Consider the following 20,572-nt stretch of genomic DNA (forward strand, 5'->3'; position numbering starts at 1 on the left):
ACACCGGGTGCAAGTTTAAAGAAGTCCTTTATTTTAGCCACATTTAGGCCAGGTTCCCACTAAGGAAATCTTAGAGTAAAGCTATTCCTGAATGATAGACTATAGGAAGTGACTCTACGCAGTTAAAGTTTTCCTTTCTACCGGGACCAGCTCTCAACTCAAAGAAGACTCAGGAGAAGGGAAGACCCCGGGGCTGCGAGGCCCGGGACAGGTCCAAGACTCCGCCGGAGGTAGGGGGGTGGGGCCTCGGGCGTGGCGGTGCTTCGGGGGCGGTGCGGAGCTTCGGGGGGCGGTGTGGAGCTTCGGGGGCGGGGCCAGACTGCGGGGCTGGGGCGGGCTGGGGCGGGCTGGGGCGGGGCGCGCGACTGCACCAGGCGGCGATGGCGGCGGACGGGGACTGGCAGGATTTCTATGAGTTCCAGGAGCCGGCCCTGAGCCTCCAGGACCAGGAGAACTGTAACGCGAGCCCCGAGGCCGAAGCAGGGCCGGGCGGGGGAGGCGACGGTTTCCCAGCGCTGGCCTGCAGCCTGGAGGAAAAGCTGAGCCTGTGTTTCCGTCCCTCCGGTCCGGGTGCCGAGCCCCCCAGGGCGGCCGTGCGGCCCATCACCGAGTGCAGCCTCCTGCAGGGGGACGAGTGAGTGCGGGTCGCGGGCGGGAGCCTCCTCTGCCCCTCGTCCAGCCCCTCGCCCTGCCCGCCGGCCCTCAGTCAGCAGCCTCGGCGGGACTCTGGCCGCAGGCTCGTCCCCGCACCCTCCTTCCGCCTCCTTCAACTCCGGGGTCCCGCCCCTCCGTGTTCTCCTATCTCCTTCCTTGGGGCTTTAGGCCTTTGCGCCCCTGGCGATTTAAATCCCCTGCTCCCCTGGCCCCCAACGACCCCTTAAACGTCCTCCTCCTTCCTAGAAACCAATCCCTGTTTGGTTTGGAGCGGAGTCTTGTACAGAGCCCCGTAGTTAGAGATAGTATCTCCTCGGGCACATGTGTAGACATTCATTCATTCAACCAGCATTTTTTAAGCGCCTGCTACGTGCCAGAGGCTGCTTCTCACTGAGAATACCAAGATGACTGGACATTACCCCTCTCAAGCAGAGGGCAGTCTAGAGTGGGAGCTAGATTTGTAAACAAACATTTGTATGGGTGTGACAAACGCTGTAATGGATATATGTACAAAATATAGAGGGAGAGGGGGAGAGTCAGGAAGGACTTCATAGGGAAAGAAGTGTGAAAACGACCCTGATGGGTGAGTGGGAGTTTGCCTGCCAGGTGAAAAAAGGTCTAGCATTCTAGCTCAGGGATATAGCACATGCAAAGGTACCGACGTTGCAGCAGCGTTTTTGCCACAGGAATTTATTGGCTCCATCTGAGAGCCCAGATTGAGTGTGAGTTCCCACAGAGGCAAAAGCTCTGGTTATTAATAGCAAGGATCTCCTAGTCTGGTAGGGAGACCAATGCATAAACAGGTAATTATTACAGAATCATCTAAGTGCAATGATAGGAAATTCGCAGGGCTTTATGAGAGCTAGGGGAATGGAGGGACAGAGGTTTTTTAACTGCCCAGAAACCCAGTTATAATTTGGTTAGATAAGGGCTGTAATTATGTACCATAGTTTTAGTCCAGAAGATACAGAAAGGAATGATGAGAGTGAGGGAATTTGACAATATTGTAATGTAGGGGGAGAGGAGCCCTGGAGAGGCTGAGGGTGAAATTATGGAGTAAACACTGAGGTTGTGGGTAGGGGTGGGTTTTCAGAGCATTGAAGGGATGGAGAGGTCAGGGAAGAATTCTTGAGGGAAGGATTCATGGGCATAGAAAGGGGCTTGTCAGTTTCCTCTGCGAATCAGAAGATTTATCAGGAAGAGGGGGTTGGGAATGGGGGCCTGTAAACATAGCAGTGGTTCAGGCCCAGCTATGCTTGGAGACCATATCTTTTCATTGCTGCCTCTGTACAGTGTTCTGCCCAGGCATAAAAGGAAAAGTTTTTGATTGGATATTATACTCACAGATATGCATGCAATCAGTGGCAAAAGATGACATTTTAAACAGTCTATTCCCAAAGAGAAGGTAGTGTTATACATAGAGTTATATACTCGGAATCACTAGACTCAGGACATTCTCTGGATTTTAAAATTATATTTATTATATATTTGGGTTTATCAAGAATAACTTCTCAAAACAGATTAGTGGTTTGTACACAGATAAGATTCCTTATTTTTGCATCACCTGTACTGTCTGAAAAGTAGTGTATTTTAGCCTTTGCTTAAATCTTCAGTTGATATAAAACTTAAAAGTTTTGTTACTCTTGATAATGGTTTAGTAGATAGTAGATGTTATGTTGGTGGTACAGCATGTCCCTTGATTTGGGAATCTCTGTCTCTCTTTTCTGAGCTGGGGTTGCTCACCACTCTCACTGTAGACCACTCTCATTGTCCCTATTCTATTGCATTCTATTGCATAAATCTGCTCTCCATTGCTTGATAGAGTCCATTCCTGTTTCTTTGACTAGAGACAGCTGAGAATTCTTTCACCCAGATAGTGCCTTGCCTTAGGGCACTTTATTTCACTTCTGAGTCCCGGTTTTAGTTTTGGTTAAATACAGATTGTGCTTATCTGCTAAAGTTTTACTTTAGAAGGGTCTGGTGTGGGATTCAATGTCAGCAGCACTTTGACCTTTGGAAAAGAGCTGCCCTGCTAGTTGTTCATGACTGGCTGTAATACTTTATGATAAGGACCAAGGCAGTTCATGTCTTGACTGGAGATTTCTACAGATCTTTCAGTTAACTCGGCCCTATGTCCTTCCAACCACAAATGTTCTGGCCCTGGTGAAGATAGAGGACTGTGAATTGTGCTTTATTTTCTTGGTAGATCAAATTCACCCACAGTCAGTTCTACATGAAATCTTCCACTCCACTTGTCCTTTTATTATAGCCTCATTTAAGAAGGAGCAAACAAGCAGACAAAACAAACCTCAAAAACTCTGGACTGTTTTCACCTACTAGATTATGCTAGTAGTTCCTACCCAGGGTTAGATACATGGTCAGTTATTCAGTATTTGCAAATCTTTTACCCAGGAAGATGTGAGCCAGAAACCCAGCAAGTTTAGCATCCAGAAGTGTTGTTTCCAATTTGAGCATACTGGCATTAGAGGAGATGATTCCTGCAGAGAGGAGGACAGGAATGAACCATGCATATGGGAGATTTTCTGGGTAAATGAGCCAGTTTTCTAGAGCTTTTTGGGTTCACATTTTCATTGCGGCTAATGTGCATTCCAAAGCCAAACATCATTTTGGGATTTTTGGCAGTTGTGGTCACATTGCTTCTTCTCTTTAGCACCAAATCCCAATTCATTAAATCAGTATGTTGTTTCTCTATTTTAAAGCTTGCATTCTTATTTTTATGTCCCTGGTGGTCTTGTTTTTGTATCCTAGTATCTTACATGCTTGGAAAAGAGACCCACCCAATTTTTTAGTGGCTTATTCACAATTGGATACCTGTTATAAATGTTAGGGTGGTGGTTTTTTTTGTTGTTTTTTTCTTTATGACTTCTATGTGAGTATCTCTGGCCATTAAGTAGCTTATATGTGTAGTGTTTAACTTTACTTACCCTAATTAAATTTCATCTCATTTATATTTCTGAACTCATGTTTTTCATATAATGTCATTTAACAAAAATGCTGGTTAATATTTTGGGGCTGAAATGAATTTTGGTCATGAAATTGGAGTTTGCAGTCCGTTTTCCATTGTGGTTTGGGACTTTTCTCAATACAACTCATTTGAATTAATGCTTAGAGTAATAGAGCTGGAAGGAATGTCTGCTATTCTTGTCCAAGCTTCTCATTTTAAAAAGTCCAGCTAATACCTACAGAGGTTAAGGGACACAGTCAAAGACACATTGAGGATGAATGTAGACAAGTCTGTTTTCTGAATTTAGTCCAGTACCCTTTTCATTTTACCCTGTTGCCTCCCCAAAATGATGTTTGATAATAAGGAAGGGTAACTGCACTGGGTATAATCTGCATTTTATTGTGAACTCCCTTTCTTTCCCTTTTCATCTTATCTTAGTCTTAGCCTATTATTAATTAGATATTAAACCCTAGTCTCACATTGAGACTGAATTCTTTCTCCAGAAAATTCTTTCTCTTTGGTTAGAGAGAGATTATTCATTCTATGAAATAGTCTATATGTTCCGAAGTTACAAGAGAAAAATAAGTATAAAGCACAGTGTATTTACTACCTCTTTTGGCTTGAGAAACATTATTTAACCTTCCTGTGCTTTGGTTTCTGTCTGTCAAATGGGGATAATAACTGTTCTTCATAATACTGTTTTTGAGGATTAAATGAGTTAATGTATGTAAATTGCTTAGAATATATGTAAATTGCTTACTTAGAGCCTGGCACACGACACAGTGGAAATGTCAGCTCTCGACTTTGTGAGAGTTTTCTGGAAATGTCAGCTCTCGACTTTGTGAGAGTTTTCTATGTCCTGTCACCTTCCCTCAGGACTTCTTGTCAGGCCCAATGATAGGATTTTTCTTTTGTCTTATTCTGGAGCCTCTACTTTTTTTTTTTTTTTTTTTTGGTACGCGGGCCTCTCACTGTTGCGGCCTCTCCCGTTGCGGAGCACAGGCTCCGGATGTGCAGGTTCAGCGGCCATGGCTCACGGGCCCAGCCGCTCCGCGGCATGTGGGATCTTCCCGGACCGGGGCCCGAACCCGTGTCCCCTGCATCGGCAGGCAGACTCTCAACCACTGCGCCACCAGGGAAGCCCTGGAGCCTCTACTTTGTTGATGCTTTTCTGAGAAACAATAGCCTCCTGTTTCTTTGCTCTGATGCTTTTTGTTCTCTCTGTCACTGTAGTACTTGGTATCTGTTTAATAATGATGTACAGAATGTTAAGTTTCACTGATTGTAGTTTTCTTCTTTTTAAGGATTTGGAATGCCCTGACAGATAATTATGGAAATGTAATGCCTGTAGACTGGAAGTCATCCCATACTAGGACCTTGCATTTGCTTACTCTGAACCTCTCAGAAAAAAGGGTAAGTTAGGAATTGCACCAGTAGTTTCTGAATAACTGATTCTCATAATGGAACTAAAAAGTAGCATTTCTATTTAACCACAATTGGTTGAGTTGCTTCTTATTTCCAAGCTTATGGCAATTGGAGTGGCCTTCTTTTGCCATCTCTTTTCTGCTACTGTTGGCTTGCTAGCACTTCCCTCCATTCTTCCCCAGCACACACTCAACTTTTTTATGTTTAGGTAAATTTTCATCACCTGTGTATGAACACCAACGATCAGCATTTTTTTCCAGCTTAAATAACAATTTTGATGTGCTGAGAACAGTCAGTAAGAACCCTAGCCTTTGATTTAATATATAGAGGGTACTGGAATATCTACAGAGAGTTAACTTTCTGAAGAATTTAATGACTTGCTAGATGTGACATATCGTCTGAAGATTGTGTTTCTCTGTGAACATTGGGGAACCTTTAAAAGATTTCAGTTCTTGGCTTTTTAATGTGTTCTTGGCTAACTGTTGGAGGCTGCTATATATGTCTTGGAACTGAAAGTGAAGACACCTTGAGTAAGAAGTGTGAGCACAGGTGATAGGACAACAAGGCGGACAGAAAAACGAAGAGAATTGCTTTAAGTGGAAAATCACAGTGTGTTTTAAAACTGATGACAAACGAGGCCAAATGGAAGTTTCAGGGCCTGACTCTTTAAATTCTTCATCAAATAGCAGTGTAAGCTCATGCCAGGTCTTTTAGCATGCTCTGTATTTCATTAAGTGTATTTGTGCAATTACTGGGAATATAATGCAGTAGTGCTGTGAGTATTTTAAATCATTTTCTGAAATGATTTTCTTAAAAATGTGATTCAGAAAAGCTTGCTCCCTACTATTTTCTCATAAAATATATAATTCTGACTATATTTCTTTGTATTCTAGTAGATATAGGATTTATTATTTGTTCCAATTATTAATCCCCTTAAGCTGTTTTGCAGGCTGACCTGACATACATTTAGGGAAAGGAATAAAACAAAATATTTTATGATCTGTCTTCTGTTTATTTGCATCTTAGCTATCATTCTGGGCTTAGTTCAAGTTTCCCTTCCTCTCTGAAGCTTCCTATTACTGTTTTAGCCTTTGCTGATCTCATGGAATTATATAATTTTAGAGTTGGAAGGGACTTTAAAGGACACTTAATCCAGTCTCTCATTTGGGGGGAATTCCCATCTACAGTGTCTCTGACAGATGGTCATTTTGCCATGGCCTCAATCCTAGCACGGAAGGAAAATGCACTCCTCTCTGTGGGAATCGGTTACGCTTGTTGGGGTGTGAAAATCGTAAAGGACTTATCTGTCCCACAGAATTTAGCCCCCTAGTCTCCTGCAAGCTGGTCCTCACGGTGCTTTGTCCGTGTCTCAAATCATTATTGTGTTCTCTTATTATATATCTGGGTCTGTCATTAGATTGTAACCTCCTGGTAGGTATCTTTGTATTTGTCTTTCAGTAACCACCACTGTGCCTGGCACATACTGATTACTAAGACAGATGTTTGTTGAGTGAACAAATGAATAATCTCATCAGTGAGGCTATATAAGTTCAGACACCGTGGTGGAAAGTGTTTTAAAAATGTTTTCTATATTATTTAACATAGTATTGAATCCACAATAGCCAGTCAATGAGTACTTTTTTGTTTGACATATTAAAAAATAGTAGAGAAGAGATCTTTTCATAGTTTCAAAGGGAAGTACATTAGTAGCATGAATGGAACACTCTAATCCAGTTTCAATGAATATTGTTATTTGGTTACCTCTGGGGACGTCACTCCCTTTATCTGCCTTTTGACTGTTTTCAATGCTAGAGCAATGGCATAGCCAAGGGTAGTGATTAGTAATGATGTGGAGTTTAGTACTAGTACTGGTTGTGAAACCCTTACCTGGAAAACTCAGCAAGTTAAAATGGACAAGTGATCGTCTAACATCTGTCTGTCTTGACATGACTACCCAGGTGATGAATACAACTGAGATGAGAAGTCTAGTCCTCAGGAATGAATAGCACACATTAAGTTCCTGAAGAACAAGGTATGACATAAGAAGCAACCATGTTATTAGGTAGCATATAATTAATGTTTTTTGTGTTTTTTGGTGTTTTTTTTGTGGTACGCGGGCCTCTCACTGTTGTGGCCTCTCCCGTTGCGGAGCACAAGCTCCGGACGCGCAGGCTCAGCGGCCATGGCTCACGGGCCCAGCCGCTACACGACATGTGGGATCTTCCCGGACCGGGGCACAAACGTGTGTCCCCTGCATCGGCAGGCGGACTCTCAACCACTGCGCCACCAGGGAAGCCCCAGAAGCATTCTTTAGATTATTCCAGTTGTATAACAGCGTCTATATGAAATTTTTTAAAATTTATTTTATTATTTATTTTTGGCAGTGTTGGGTTTTTGTTGCTGCGCGCAGGCTTTCTCTAGTTGAGGCGAGTGGGGGCTACTCTTCGTTGTGACGCGCAGGCTTCTCATTGCGGTGGCTTCTTTCATTGTGGAGTACGGGCTCTAGGAGCACGGGCTTCAGTGGTTGTAGCACGTGGGTTCAGTAGTTGTGGCTCACAGGCTCTAGAGCGCAGGCTCAGTAGTTGTGGCGCACGGGCTTAGTTGCTCCACGGCATGTGGGATCTTCCCGGACCAGGGCTCGAACCCTTGTCCCCTGCATTGGCAGGCGGATTCTTAACCATTGTGCCACCAGGGAAGTCCCCTATATGAAATTTTTGACAAAAGGGGAAGAGGTTTCTTTTTGGTTAGGATGAGAAAAACAGGAAACCATAGTTCCCTAGATTTGTTTTTAAGTTTTTTTCATTGCTGTTTAAGATGGCACACTTCTAAATTTGATGGGTCTTTTCTAGAGGAAGGCAACTGGTACATTCCAAGTTCTTACATGGGCACATTTTTTCCATTTGAGGCAGCTTCAGTTTTATAGAGGGAAACAGAACCATGGCTCTGTATCTAAACCTGGCATAGGAAGGAGTGAAGGGAATGCTTGGCAAAGAGGCACATTGATGCCGAATGGGAGCGTGAATGATGATACCCATGACAGCCAAGGTTAGTTTTCAAAGCCCGAAAGGGATTCCAGCCCTTAGCATATGCCATCTCTGTGGGGAATGGGCTTGGCTCCCTCTCTGAAAAGATGGTCTGGGATCATTATTTCTGTTGTCATGGAAATTTATTCTAATGGCGTATTGGTATCACTCATGTGTTTTGGCAATAGCTGTAAACCTGTTCTAAATCCAGTGCCATTCTTGATCATGCTTATGTGATAGAATGCTTCTGAATCATTTTGCCTTAGGAACATCTCCTGTGCCGTGTTTTTCCTTCTATCATGAGGATTTCTTCAGGGACAGGGACTTTGTTTAATGCACCTTTTTATCTTTAAGAGTAGAAACAGAAGATAATAATGGCTTCCTTAGGAGTAATTTTAAAATTAAAACTTTCACTTGCTATAAGGGGGAAAAATAAGACAAAACTATGGTCCTCAAGTCACAACATAGAGTTGTGATTTGGGGGGAGGGTGTTGAAGTTTTAGGATCAGTGAATGTAATTGTTAGGTACTCTACATCATCGTACACCCTCGTGTGGCACTTTTCATCTCCACTTCTACTATCTTGAAATCAAACATCCTCTCTCATCAGGAGCCACATCTCTTGACCTTTCTCCTTTCTTATTAACAGGATAACTGTCTAGTTTAAAAAAGTGAACTAAAGCTATAGGACAACATGAAAAAGCAGCCTCTGCCCTACTTACCTCATAATGCTTGACTTCCATTTACCAGAGGCAACCGCTTTCAACTACTTCAACTTTTCATCCAGCAGATAACATTCTCCTATCATTTTACTTGATTTTATTCAACTTTAGACTTTATTCATTTACTTTCTACCCAGAGGATGAGGATTTAGCACTCTCAAAGTCTTCCCTCTAGCCCTCCAACCACAACCCTCACAAAAACTTTTGCTTCCCTCATCTTCCCAATATAATTATGTCAAAATTTTTGGTTATATTAACCTTCATAATTCATATTGACCTTTCTTTTAAAAATTAATTTATTTTTGGCTGCATTGGGTCTTTGTTGCTGCACGCGGGCTTTCTCTAGTTGCGGCGAGTGGGGGCTACTCTTCATTGCGGTGTGCGGGCTTCTTGTTGTGGTGGCTTCTCTTTATTGTGGAGCATGGGCTCTAGGCACACGGGCTTCAGTGGTTGTGGCACAGGGGCTCAGTAGTTGTGGCTCACGGGCTTAGTTGCTCCGCAGCATGTGGGATCTTCCTGGACCAGGGCTTGAACCCGTGTACCCTGCATTGGCAGGTGGATTCTTAACCACTGAACCACCAGGGAAGCTCTATATTGACTATATAAATGTTCACATTTAAGTACATTTTATGATTGCGTGTCCTCTTTTTTTTTTTGTTTTTCTTAAGGTAGTAATAATTGCCTTTTTGTGGTTGATTTAGGTTATCATTAGCTCACTAATTCAACCTCAACAGAGCCATAAAAGTCATTTTAGTAAGTGAAACACACTAGGTAATCTGTCAGGCTTTCTTTCTCTTTTTCTTTCATGCTTTTCTTAATTCCTTCTGCAGTAACAATTCTAATCTGAACTGGCTACTCTCTAGTTTAGCTCCACAGTCATCATTCTGGGATCTTTACTTCACTGTCATTATAAGAATTCCCTTCACCTCTTTCTTGTGTTAGATCCTATGTCTGCTTCCTTTTTTGGTTTTCCTCCTGGTTTTAATGGAACATACTCTGCGTGGTTTTCTGAGAAAGGGTACCTGAGAGGTACATTCTTTGAGAAATTGAATGTCTGAAAATCTCTTTATTCTAACCCCCTACCGAATTGTTAGTTTAGCTGGATATAGGATTCTAGGGTGGAATTTATTGAAACATGGAAATTGCATTGATTTTTTAATTCTCTGTTGAGAATTCAAATGACGCGTTGGTTTCTGATCCTTTTAATGTGATGGTTTTTTCTCTCTGGAAGCTTTTAGGGTTTTTTTCCTTCCCCCACACAGCTTTTTGAAATTTCATATGTTGAAGGCCATGTCCAGGCCTTTCCTAGCCTGATGGTGCAGTGAGAAATCAAATGTGGGGCGTGTCATCCCCGTGGTGCAGCATGGCATTGCAGTATGTGGTAGCAGATAGAGCGGGAGTGCTGATGTGGCTCCTCCCGCAGCCTAATGTTATGAAAGGCAGCACGTCAGTGTTTTTCTTTGCACTTCTCACCTGCAGGTTTCTTATTCTGTGGGGTGTATTCACCATTAAACTTCAGACCTGTGAGGAGCTAGGGAGGCAGTAGGGACCTACATCCATCCAACTGTATCTTCAATTTTTATATATATCCTCTGTACTGGTAAATAATTTTCCCAGGTAAAATATATATTTTTTAAATTATGTACTCTCTGCTAGAACTACACGGTTGCTTCTTACGTAGTTCCTAGTTGCCCATTTGTTCTTTGGGAACTCAGTGTGCCACTCCTTCTGATGAACAGAGTTCTAATTTGTTCTTTTCATCGTCTGAATGGTCATGTCATGATGGATAGATGATCACTTGTCCATTTTAATCTGCTGGGTTTTCTAGGTCAGGCCTTTATAGTTAGTAAAGGTGAGGTCATTATTATAGGGGCTGTTGATATCCATGTGGGCAGGTTAAGAGACACCATATGAGGTAGACATGGTGCAATACCCTGGTGGTGGCAACAGCAAGCAGCCCTTTAGCACCCTTAGGCATGAAGAGAGGTAAGGAGAGGGAGAAGTTACCAGAACCTGGGGAGAGTAGCGATAGGGGAGAGGTCAGCTTGACAGGAGCTGCAGCCTTTGGAATCTGGTAGGGAGGCAGACAGCAGAATAAATGCCCAGCCCTTCCCCTCCTGCCTTCCAGTCTCCTGCTAGTGTCTACCAGTGTGTTAATCCACCTGGAAGCCAGAAGCCAAGGGCATCCTTTGATGTAGCCCATAAAGGTCAGTCTCTGGGGGCACGATTGGGGAGAGAAACGGTAGTAAGGCAAAGAGAAAATCTCCAGCATAGTTTGGTTTAAAGATATTTTTGGAACCTAGAAATACTCTTTTTTGGAAGAAGAGATAGATATTCAACTGGAAGGGCTCAGCATGATCCGCGTGGACAGTTCCCACCTGCCAGGGAGTTGATTACTTATCTTTTACTCTGTTAAAGTTAGTTACTTGCAAACTAACTTCTATGTTTTCTGTGGAATTTTTACATATACTAATCTTCCTATTAGATCATTAATTAAATAACATTTGCCCCTGTCTCCCGCCGCCCCCATTTGCTATAATTCCCTATAAATTGCTATCGAACACCATATATTTTTGTACTTCCTAGACACTCTTCCCCTTGGAATAAATAGCTAAGTGTGTGTCTGTTTGGGCAAGAGGGGATATATACAGCACCTTAATTTCATATTTATTCTACATTCCTCTCATTTCTGTTTGAGATGACTATGCAGAGCACCTCACACACTGCCTGGTACACAGCAGCTGTAATAATATCTGCCTTTTGAAGCTCTCAGCAGATGCTTCCCTCTGCAGCCTCCTTTACCCAGATGCTTCGACTTAGTTGTGATCAGAATGTCCTCCTCTTAACAGTGGGTAGTTTTTGTTTTTAGACGAGTGACAGCTTGCTCTTTGATACCTCAGACGATGAGGAGCTGCGAGAACAGCTGGATATGCATTCAATCATCGTCTCCTGCGTTAACGACGAGCCCCTCTTCACGGCAGACCAGGTACAAAGGAGAATCCCATCCATCAAGGGAAGGGATCCTTGGCTGAAAAACGATTTCTTATTGTGGCCATAAGTGATGGGGTGTTGGAATTTACTTATTTCTATTGTATTTTCTGGTAATACAGGCTTAACAGTTTTCTCCTGAGGAAAGAAGAAAGTATATGTAATCTGAAGCAGTTGGATTATGTTACTTGGGAAGATTTTTCAATATATGCAATTTTCCAAGATAAGCATTGTTAAAACAGTACAGCGGGTTACTTTAAAAGAGGGTTATTGCTTACACTGGAATCAGAAAAAATCCTGTGAATTTTCTTCTTTCTTTACATTTAACCAGACATGGGCAAACTATATTGGTGCAGAAATTATCTAGTTTCTCTAAAACCTATGTAGAAATCATTAGCACTTATCAGAAGTCTTTATTGTGTATCCAGGAAAGAAGTGAGCATTAGTCCTGTGGAATGCTCTAATAATGTCAACCCTGTATTCATTTAAAACCAGTTGAATCAGCTTTCTCATTTTCTGAATACTCTTCCCACTTCTGCTGTATTGTCAAACTGTGGTGCAAGAGGTTCTTCATGAAGTCAAGTGTTCCATGGCTACTGGGACTGAGTTCTACCACACTGGATTTTTAGGCTGGAAAGACAAGGCCGGTAAAGAGAGGTATTGTGGCAAGATTGGGAGGAGTATGTTAAAAATATGTCATTTTGATGCTCCTTAGTCATATTTGTGGTTGGATTGTCTGAAGCTTGGAAAGAGCATGGTGCTTAAAAAACAAGATAGTAAGTTAGAGGGCTGAGTGCGGTACAGCCTGATATTCCAGGGAAAGTTCATTGTCTCCTCCATACTCTGCCTGAAAACCATAAACTATCTCTGCTTTTAACACTGAGAGAGGACTTCCCTGGTGGTGCAGTGGTTAAGAATCCACCTGCCAATGTAGGGGACATGGATTCGAGCCCTGGTCTGGGAAGATCCCACATGCTGCGGAGCAACTAAGCCCGTGAGCCACAACTACTGAGCCCATGATCCATAACTACTGAAGCCCACGTGCCTAGAGCCCGTGCTCCACAAGAGAAGCCAACGCAACGAGAAGCCTGTACACTGCAACGAAGAGTAGCCCCCACTCTCCACAACTAGAGAAAGCCTGCGCACAGCAACGAAGACCCAACGCAGCCATAAATAAGTAAATAAATTAAAAAAAAAAAAAAGGACGGAGAGAAACAGATTCTGTAGCCTGTTTCAGTGTCTCATTTTCCTGTTTAAAATGCCTATTTTGGAAACTCTTCTTACTAATTAGCATAACCCCCACTCGCTCAGGTTTACCTGTTTTTCCTTAGTACTAAGTGTTAGATATGTTAGGCTCGATGATTCATGCTGTATTTTTTTAAATAGTTTTTTTTAAACTCTTAGGTCCATTTTTTAAAAAAATTATTTTTATTGAAGTATAGTTGATTTACAATATTGTGTTAGTTTCAGGTATACAGCAAAGTGATTTGTTTATATATGTATGTATATATCTGTATCTTTAGATTCTTTTCCACTATAATTGATTACAATATACTGAGTATAGTTCCCTGTGCTATACAGTAAATCCTTGTTTATCTAGTTTATATATATGGTAGTGTGTATCTGTTAGTCCCATACTCCTAATTTATCCCTCCCTCTCCCCTTCCCCTTTGGTAACCATAAGTTTGTATTCTGTGTCTGTGAGTCTGTTTGTTTTGTAAATAAGTTCATTTGTACTATTTTTTAGATTCCACATATGAGTGATATCATATAATATTTGTCTTTCTCTGACGTACTTCACTTATTGTGATAATCTCTAGGTCCATCCATGTTACTGCAAATGGCATTATTTCATTCTTTTTTATGGCTGAGTAATATTCCATTGTATATATATACCACACCTTCTTTACCCGATTATCTGTTGATGGACACTTAGGTTGCTTCCATGTTTTGGCTATTGTAAATAGCCAATTTTCACTGAGTTCTGTATCCTTCTCAACTTCTGGAATTTGAAACAGGACAAGAAACTGCTGTAAGATTTGAGCAACACAGCATATGACAGTGGATCATTGTTTCAAAAGCAGATATATTTCTGAAATTTTCCTGCTTTCGTGTAGCTTTTTTTTCCTCTTTAAACTTCTACATTTAAAGTAATTATTAAATATACCTTAATTTTCCGTTGAATTAATATATGAAATTCTTTTCCTGCTGTTAAAGGAAAATTTTGCTACCATAGAGGTAATTTCTTGCTTTTCATATAAATTTTTTTACACTGCTGTATTTTCTAAATTTTATGTCAGTTTTGTTAAATAGCTTTAGATTGAGCACTTGGTGTGGTATATGGTAAATCTTCTGTCGCTTGCTTTCTTTTAACTATGATCTGGTTCTGGCATGTCTGAAGTAGATTATATGTGTGTTTGTAGCATCGTTTCTCAGACATTACAAGATCTGATAGGGCCTACTGAATCCTGATGGACATATTAAATCATATTTTGTTTATTTTTGTGTTTAGTGTATTGTAATTTTTTTTTGATAAACCATGTGTACTCTTACAGTCAATTTTTGTTATTGAGAACACTGACTCCTGCACACTGTTGGTTAATGGAGAATTTAGTGTACTTCTACTGTGGTTGCTTCAGATGAGTGCCGTGTTACAGGTGGGTCATTTTTCCTATGTGTATTTAATTAACAGTGGTTTGTATATTTTGGAAGGTGATTGAAGAAATCGAAGAAATGATGCAGGAGTCACCAGACCCAGAAGATGATGAAACACCCACCCAGTCAGATCGGCTTTCAATGCTTTCCCAGGAAATTCAAACTCTTAAGAGGTCTAGTACAAGCAGTTATGAAGAGAGTAAGAAACCTGACTTACATCAGTACTCTTTGTGCTTTTGTATACCTCAGCCGTGTAGTGGGACCATCTCCAGAAGTCTTTGGCTCTCACAGGCTGGGTTATATACCCTTCCCCTGCCTTCCAGTGATACTCGACGCATATATTCATCATTGCTCAGGGACTGTGTCATACTCACCTTTGAATACTGTATTTGTCTGCTTGGGCTGCTGTAACAAAGTATCACAGGCTGGGCGACTTAAACCACAGAAATTTGTTTCTTATAGTTCTGGAGGCTAGAAGTCCGAGATCAAGGTGTTAAGCAGGTCTCATTTCTTCTGAGGCCTCTTCCTTCTGTCCTCACATGGACTTTCCTGTGTGTATCTGTGTCCTAATCTTCTCATTTTTAAGGGCATGAGTCACGTTGGATTAGGGCCCACCCTAATGGTTTCATTTTAACTTAATTATCTCTTTGAAGACCTTATCTCCAAATACAGTCATATTCTGAGGTACTGAGGGTTAGAACTTCAATGATGTCCTCTCACATAAAGGGAAGTGCTGAGAAAAAACTGAAAGGGGGTTTCAGGGAATATTCTTCCCTTCATCTTCCCAATTCTCAATAAAACTCACACATTGGGGCATATGTGTTTAAATATATATTTAGCTTAACGCAACATTGTAAAGCAACTATACTCCAGGACTTCCCTGGTGGTCCAGTGGTTAAGACTCTGCCTTCCAATGCAGGGGTTGCGAATTTGATCCCTGGTCAGGGAACTAAGATCCCATATGCTGCGTGGTGCAACAACAACAACAAAAAAGTGCAACTATGCTCCAGTGAAAATTAATAAAAAATATGTATTTAGCTTAATTCTTTCAAATTACCTTCTTTTCTCTTCAGAAGTGTCCCAGAGCCCTGCTAAGTTGCTTGTGATTTCTTGTCAGCAGGTATTTTCTGTACCCTTCCTCTACTTTTGTGTTTGTTCTTCTTCTTTTACAAGCTTATTAAGTCTTGACTGAACTACTATTCATGGAATGATTGATTTTTTTTTAACATCTTTATTGGAGTATAATTGCTTTACTGATTTTTAGACAAAAAAATTTTGTTATACTTTTCTTCTCAGCCATTTGAGAAGTAACTTTGCCCACCTACCTCTACTCAGACCTGCCCACCAGAAGTGTGAGGACTCTGAGAAGATCATGAACAATTTAATTACTTAGAATATGATTTTTTGCTCTTTGGCATTAAACACCTTGTTGTGCTGCCTTGAAACATTTTGGTCTTAGTGTCTGCTGTGCTTTGCTTTTTGGTCATAGGAGTGAAAAGGCTGTCCGTATCTGAATTAAATGAACTGCTGGAAGAAATTGAGACGGCCATCAAGGAGTACTCTGAAGAGCTGGTGCAGCAGCTGGCCCTGCGAGATGAACTGGAGTTTGAAAAGGAAGTGAAGAACAGCTTTATTTCAGTTCTCATTGAAGTGCAGAACAAACAGAAAGAGCACAAAGAAACAGCCAAAAAGAAAAAGAAGCTCAAGAACAGCAGCTCTCAGAATGGGAAGAACGAGAGAAGTCACCTGCCTGGCACAGTAAGTGATGTTTTGCATGTAGCGTCACACACTGGAAAGAGCTTCAGTGGTCATTCCAGTGCTCCAGGCCAGCAGAGGCAGGCAGGGCCCGTGCATACAGGAGTAGGGGTGCTTCTCACCAGAGAGCTAAAGGGATTCTGTTCAAGAATGCCACTGTGCTCTGCTCCTTCAGAAAGGTGTTTTCTTGGTGAGGGTATAATGGTTATCTGGATAATTCAATGCTGAAATATTTAGGAGGGAGGTAAGTGGAAGGAAGAGGGGGAATAAAGGAGAATGTTTGAAAGAAAAGAAGCTTTAGCAGGTGACCATTACAATACATGGGAGTGTTAATAGGGGTGCTTTATGTTCCGCTGGTGGGCAAATGAATGGTATTGCTTTCTTGTTTTTGCTTATCTCTTGTGAGTTGTATAGTGGAAAAAAAAGGGGTGCTTTTAGAGGGAGCTGAACTGTGCTGAGCCTAAAAGCATAGGTTGACTTGTAAACCATTTCCTGATTTGTGAGTGAAGTTGGAATGTGAGGATGTTAGAGGCAGTTACATGACATCGGCCATTTGGCCTAGTATTTGGCAGACTAGAATGTAACTGACTGGTGAAAACAACTTTAGGATATTTGAATCTTTGACTCTTGGTATGAAGTTTTTTGTTTTCTGCTTTTCATTTTTCTTAAGGTGTCCTATTAACTTCACTTGATTAAATTTCATTATAAACATTAACTGTTAAGTATTTGAGATGCATTTCCTTATTGGTTTTATGGCCATTTCATTATTTGATCAGTTGAGACCTTGTACCTTGTCACCTTTATCTTGTTTGTATGTGAAGAACTGTTGGTTTTATTTTTAGAGTAAAATAAAAGGAGAGAAACCCTTTTTTTTTTTTTGGTAAGAACACTGGGATTTTAATTTTGTAAACCACATATTCAAGTGCTCAAAACAGAATGTTGCCCATAGAGAATTGGGGCCTGGGCTGAGAACTTGTCTCTGCCCAAATGCAATATCACACACTACTACCAAGAGCTAACAACAGGTCTGTCCAAATGCTAAGACCAGGGACTTCGAAATCTCCATCTTAAGCCTTATAGGACTTCAGGGCAGTAAAAACTTTATCTTTCAGAGGTGGAGGGGCCTGACAGAGGCTTTGAAACCTGCTGAACAACTCCTCCCAGGGCACATCCTGGGACTCAGTTCCAATCCAAAGGCCTTTCTGAAGGTTGTAGTGCAGTTGTCGACCCCAATCTGTTAGCAGACCCCAGATAGACCCGGGAGAGCTCTGGATGGGCAAAGGGATTCATTTTTCTAAAGGGAGTGTACTTTTTAAATTCATAATATTGATAACATGGTAATGCAGATCATCACAGACTGGCTGTTATATGGTTTGCAATTATAAAAGTTCTGTCTTTGACTAAGTCTTGATTCACTTTTTTCTAAAGAATACTTATCAGAGAAATAGATCTCATTAATCAGACTGATGGAATTGAGGAAAGAGAGTGCAGTTCTGGGGTGCTGAGCCACCAATGAGAGTTAATACAAACAAAAAGAATCTTACCATTTAGCTCATTCATTATGCTGTTTTTGGCCTATGAGTAAATGCACATTTTCTTAGTGTAATGTCATTTGTACATAGAAAAGACAGTTTATAAACTGACTTTGCAAAAGTTGCCAGATATGTGGAACAAAATATTTTTTAGAAATGGTAGTATTGGTTGAAAAGTGTTTAGTCACTTCTAGTGACAACAATGAAAAAAACAGCACCCACCAAACAAAAAAAACCCCACCAAAACATGCAAAAACTAAAACATTTGTTTGAATATACAGTCCTGGAAAGTTTGCTTTAAAATATTAGGGACAATTTTTTGTTTCTCAGATTTTAAAAAAATTGTACCCTTTAAATTGCCCTATTATGCAAGTGTGATTAAATAAAATGCTTAGTTAAAAAGTCATAGCATGGTTGGTAATTTCTGCCTATCTGCTTTTAGGGGTTACATGTAAATCCTCCATTTATTCATGTTAACACTTGGCTGAGGAAAATAAATGTATCCCTAGAGACATTTAAGGGCTTCTTTTTCTAGCTCGCATATAAAAAGGGTTAGAGTGGATTCGTTGTGTAATTTTACATGGCATTTATTATTTATTATTTATCCATTATTGAGAAATGGATTTGACAGGGCAACATTTACGTCTTATTTGAACCTTTATTAGTCTTGAAATAGATTCATAGGAACAGTAAAATTTCTTTTCACAATATTTGGACTTGTGAAGTTGCTTCTTGAGTTCTGATCTGCTATTTGTGTCAAAACCTTTAATCAGGCTAGTAATGGCACGGCTAAACTTGTAGTACTAGTTCCCTCCTTCTTTCTGACGCCTGAAATGATGGCAAAAGACCATTCCATTTGTGACACAAGGAGCCTGAAACCTATGATTCTGAAAATAGTGGTTGGTGGCTCAAAAGAACCTTAAAGTGAAATGGCCAGTTGGCTAAACAGATTCCAAGATAACTTCCTTTCCAGACCTTTTGTATAATATACAGTTTTGGCAAGGCCTGATCTCTATGAGTTAGCTATCATCAGTGATACTAATTTCTAAGAATTGGTGGTATCGTGCCTTACCTGTTTTCTAATAACACTGGTCACTTTTTTCTTTCTACTTTAGATATGTTTTATTAGCAGGACTTGTACTTTTTCCTTAAGCATGGAATAGCTTCCTGCCATTTTTCCTTAGCATATTTCTTTGAAACAAAACATCAATTTGTAGTTGGTATCACACTTTATCCATCATTGCTAACTTCTTCTCTTAGGTCCAGAGATACTATAATGAAATATCTGCATGTGAATAGAACAGAGTTAAACTCTTTAGGTGTTCATTTTGGAGACATACTTTGTTTGAAACATTTGCTGCAGTGAGAAAAAAATTTAGGGGGCATAGGGATGCTATTTATAAATATTAAAATACTGAGTATTATAAAAGTGAAATGTTGATTTGTTTTGATTTTTAAAGTAATCTGTTATATGTTGGACAAGATAAAGCTATTCATTAAATACTTGCAGAGTGTCTTTCTTGTGCCAGACACTGAAGATACAGTGGTGAATAAAATAGGCAAGGCCCCAGGCCTCTTGGAGCTTACATTCTAATGAGGGATGCAGGCACTAAACAAAGAAAAGAATGAATAGACAACGTAACTTCAGGTAGTAATAAATGCCACAGAGAAAACGAAAGGCTTGGTAAGGTTATTAGCAGTGCTGTGGGGAGCTGTTTTCGAAGGGGTGGCCACTGTGTCACTGCCCCTCCTGATTGGCAGGGCAGGCTGTTCTTTCCCTCTCCAATTCTCTGTTTGAAGGACAGGTTGGAAGAGTGGATCTTCTTGGCAAATGAGACTCAACAGATTGAAAAACTTTCTATCTCCTTTATCCTGTTCAAAATCTAGAGAAACGGGTGGGGAGTAGAGACTGGAATGGCTGAAGGGCACTGTCTGTTAATGGGTTTGATGACCCACATGCACTTCTTTGAACTGACTATGCTGTTTTGGGCTGTGATGCTTCTATTTATGCTCCTGCCTTTTCCTAGAGCAGCCCTCCTTCTCCTTTCCTGCTTCCACTGTCCACTTGGGAGGTTTTTTTTTTTGGCTCTACGCGGGCCTCTCACTGTTGTGGCCTCTCCCGCTGCGGAGCACAGGCTCTGGACGCGCAGGCTCAGCAGCCATGGCTCACGGGCCCAGCCACTCCGCGGCATGCGGCATCTTCCCGGACCGGGACACGAACCCGTGTCCCCTGCATTGGCAGGCGGACTCTCAACCACTGCGCCACCAGGAAAGCCCATGGGAGGTTTTTGGTTTTTTTTTTAAACTTATTCTTCAAAATCATGGTCAAGCGTTGTCTTCCTTTCTTAGAACTTTTCTAGATGACTCTTCCTCCACTGCAGAATTGACAACTCTCTCCTTCTGGGGTTAATATTATTCCTCTTAACTATTTCTGTTAGTACTGTCATATCATATTGCAATTTTTTGTTTTCATGTCTGTCTCTGTTAGGTTCCCTAAGGATAGAAAATGTAACTTTATTTTCATGGTATACCCAGGTCCCACATTAGGTACTCAATAAGTTCCTGATGAATAAATAGTTAAGAAAAGATTTCTTTTTTTTTTTTTGCAAATCTGTATTTCTGCCAGGTGCCAAATGTATTGAGGCTGAATTGCACAGTGATTAAGAACTTTGGGTTAAGAGCTGTGTTTGAATCATGATCCTGCCACTGGGTACATACCCCTTTGAATTTTGGAGGAATTAAATGAAATAATGTATGTAAGACTAGCATATATCCTGAGTAAATGCTAGTTATTACATGTCCAACTGTTTACTAAACATTTCTCCCTGAATATCTAACGGGCATCGAAATTTAT

At 41.0% G+C, this 20,572-nt stretch overlaps 1 protein-coding gene across 4 annotated transcripts in view; it reads left to right on the top strand.

The window, feature by feature from the left end:
* Positions 1-364: 364 nt before the first annotated feature.
* The window catches only part of FEZ2 (fasciculation and elongation protein zeta 2), a 50,578-nt gene continuing 30,370 nt past the window's right edge, over positions 365-20,572 (top strand). For all 4 annotated transcript variants that reach the window (XR_009566070.1, XR_009566071.1, XR_009566072.1 and 1 more), the window contains exons 1-5: positions 365-634; positions 4,924-5,032; positions 11,658-11,774; positions 14,489-14,630; positions 15,921-16,189. Coding sequence is in view for 1 of the 4 variants with exons in the window: in XM_060309071.1 (XP_060165054.1) it covers positions 381-634; positions 4,924-5,032; positions 11,658-11,774; positions 14,489-14,630; positions 15,921-16,189 (891 nt within the window). In the remaining 3 variants the exon portion in view is untranslated. The remainder of the gene's footprint in view (positions 635-4,923; positions 5,033-11,657; positions 11,775-14,488; positions 14,631-15,920; positions 16,190-20,572) is intronic.

Source organism: Globicephala melas, chromosome 12 (genome assembly GCF_963455315.2).
Source record: "Globicephala melas chromosome 12, mGloMel1.2, whole genome shotgun sequence".
NCBI lineage: Eukaryota > Metazoa > Chordata > Mammalia > Artiodactyla > Delphinidae > Globicephala > Globicephala melas.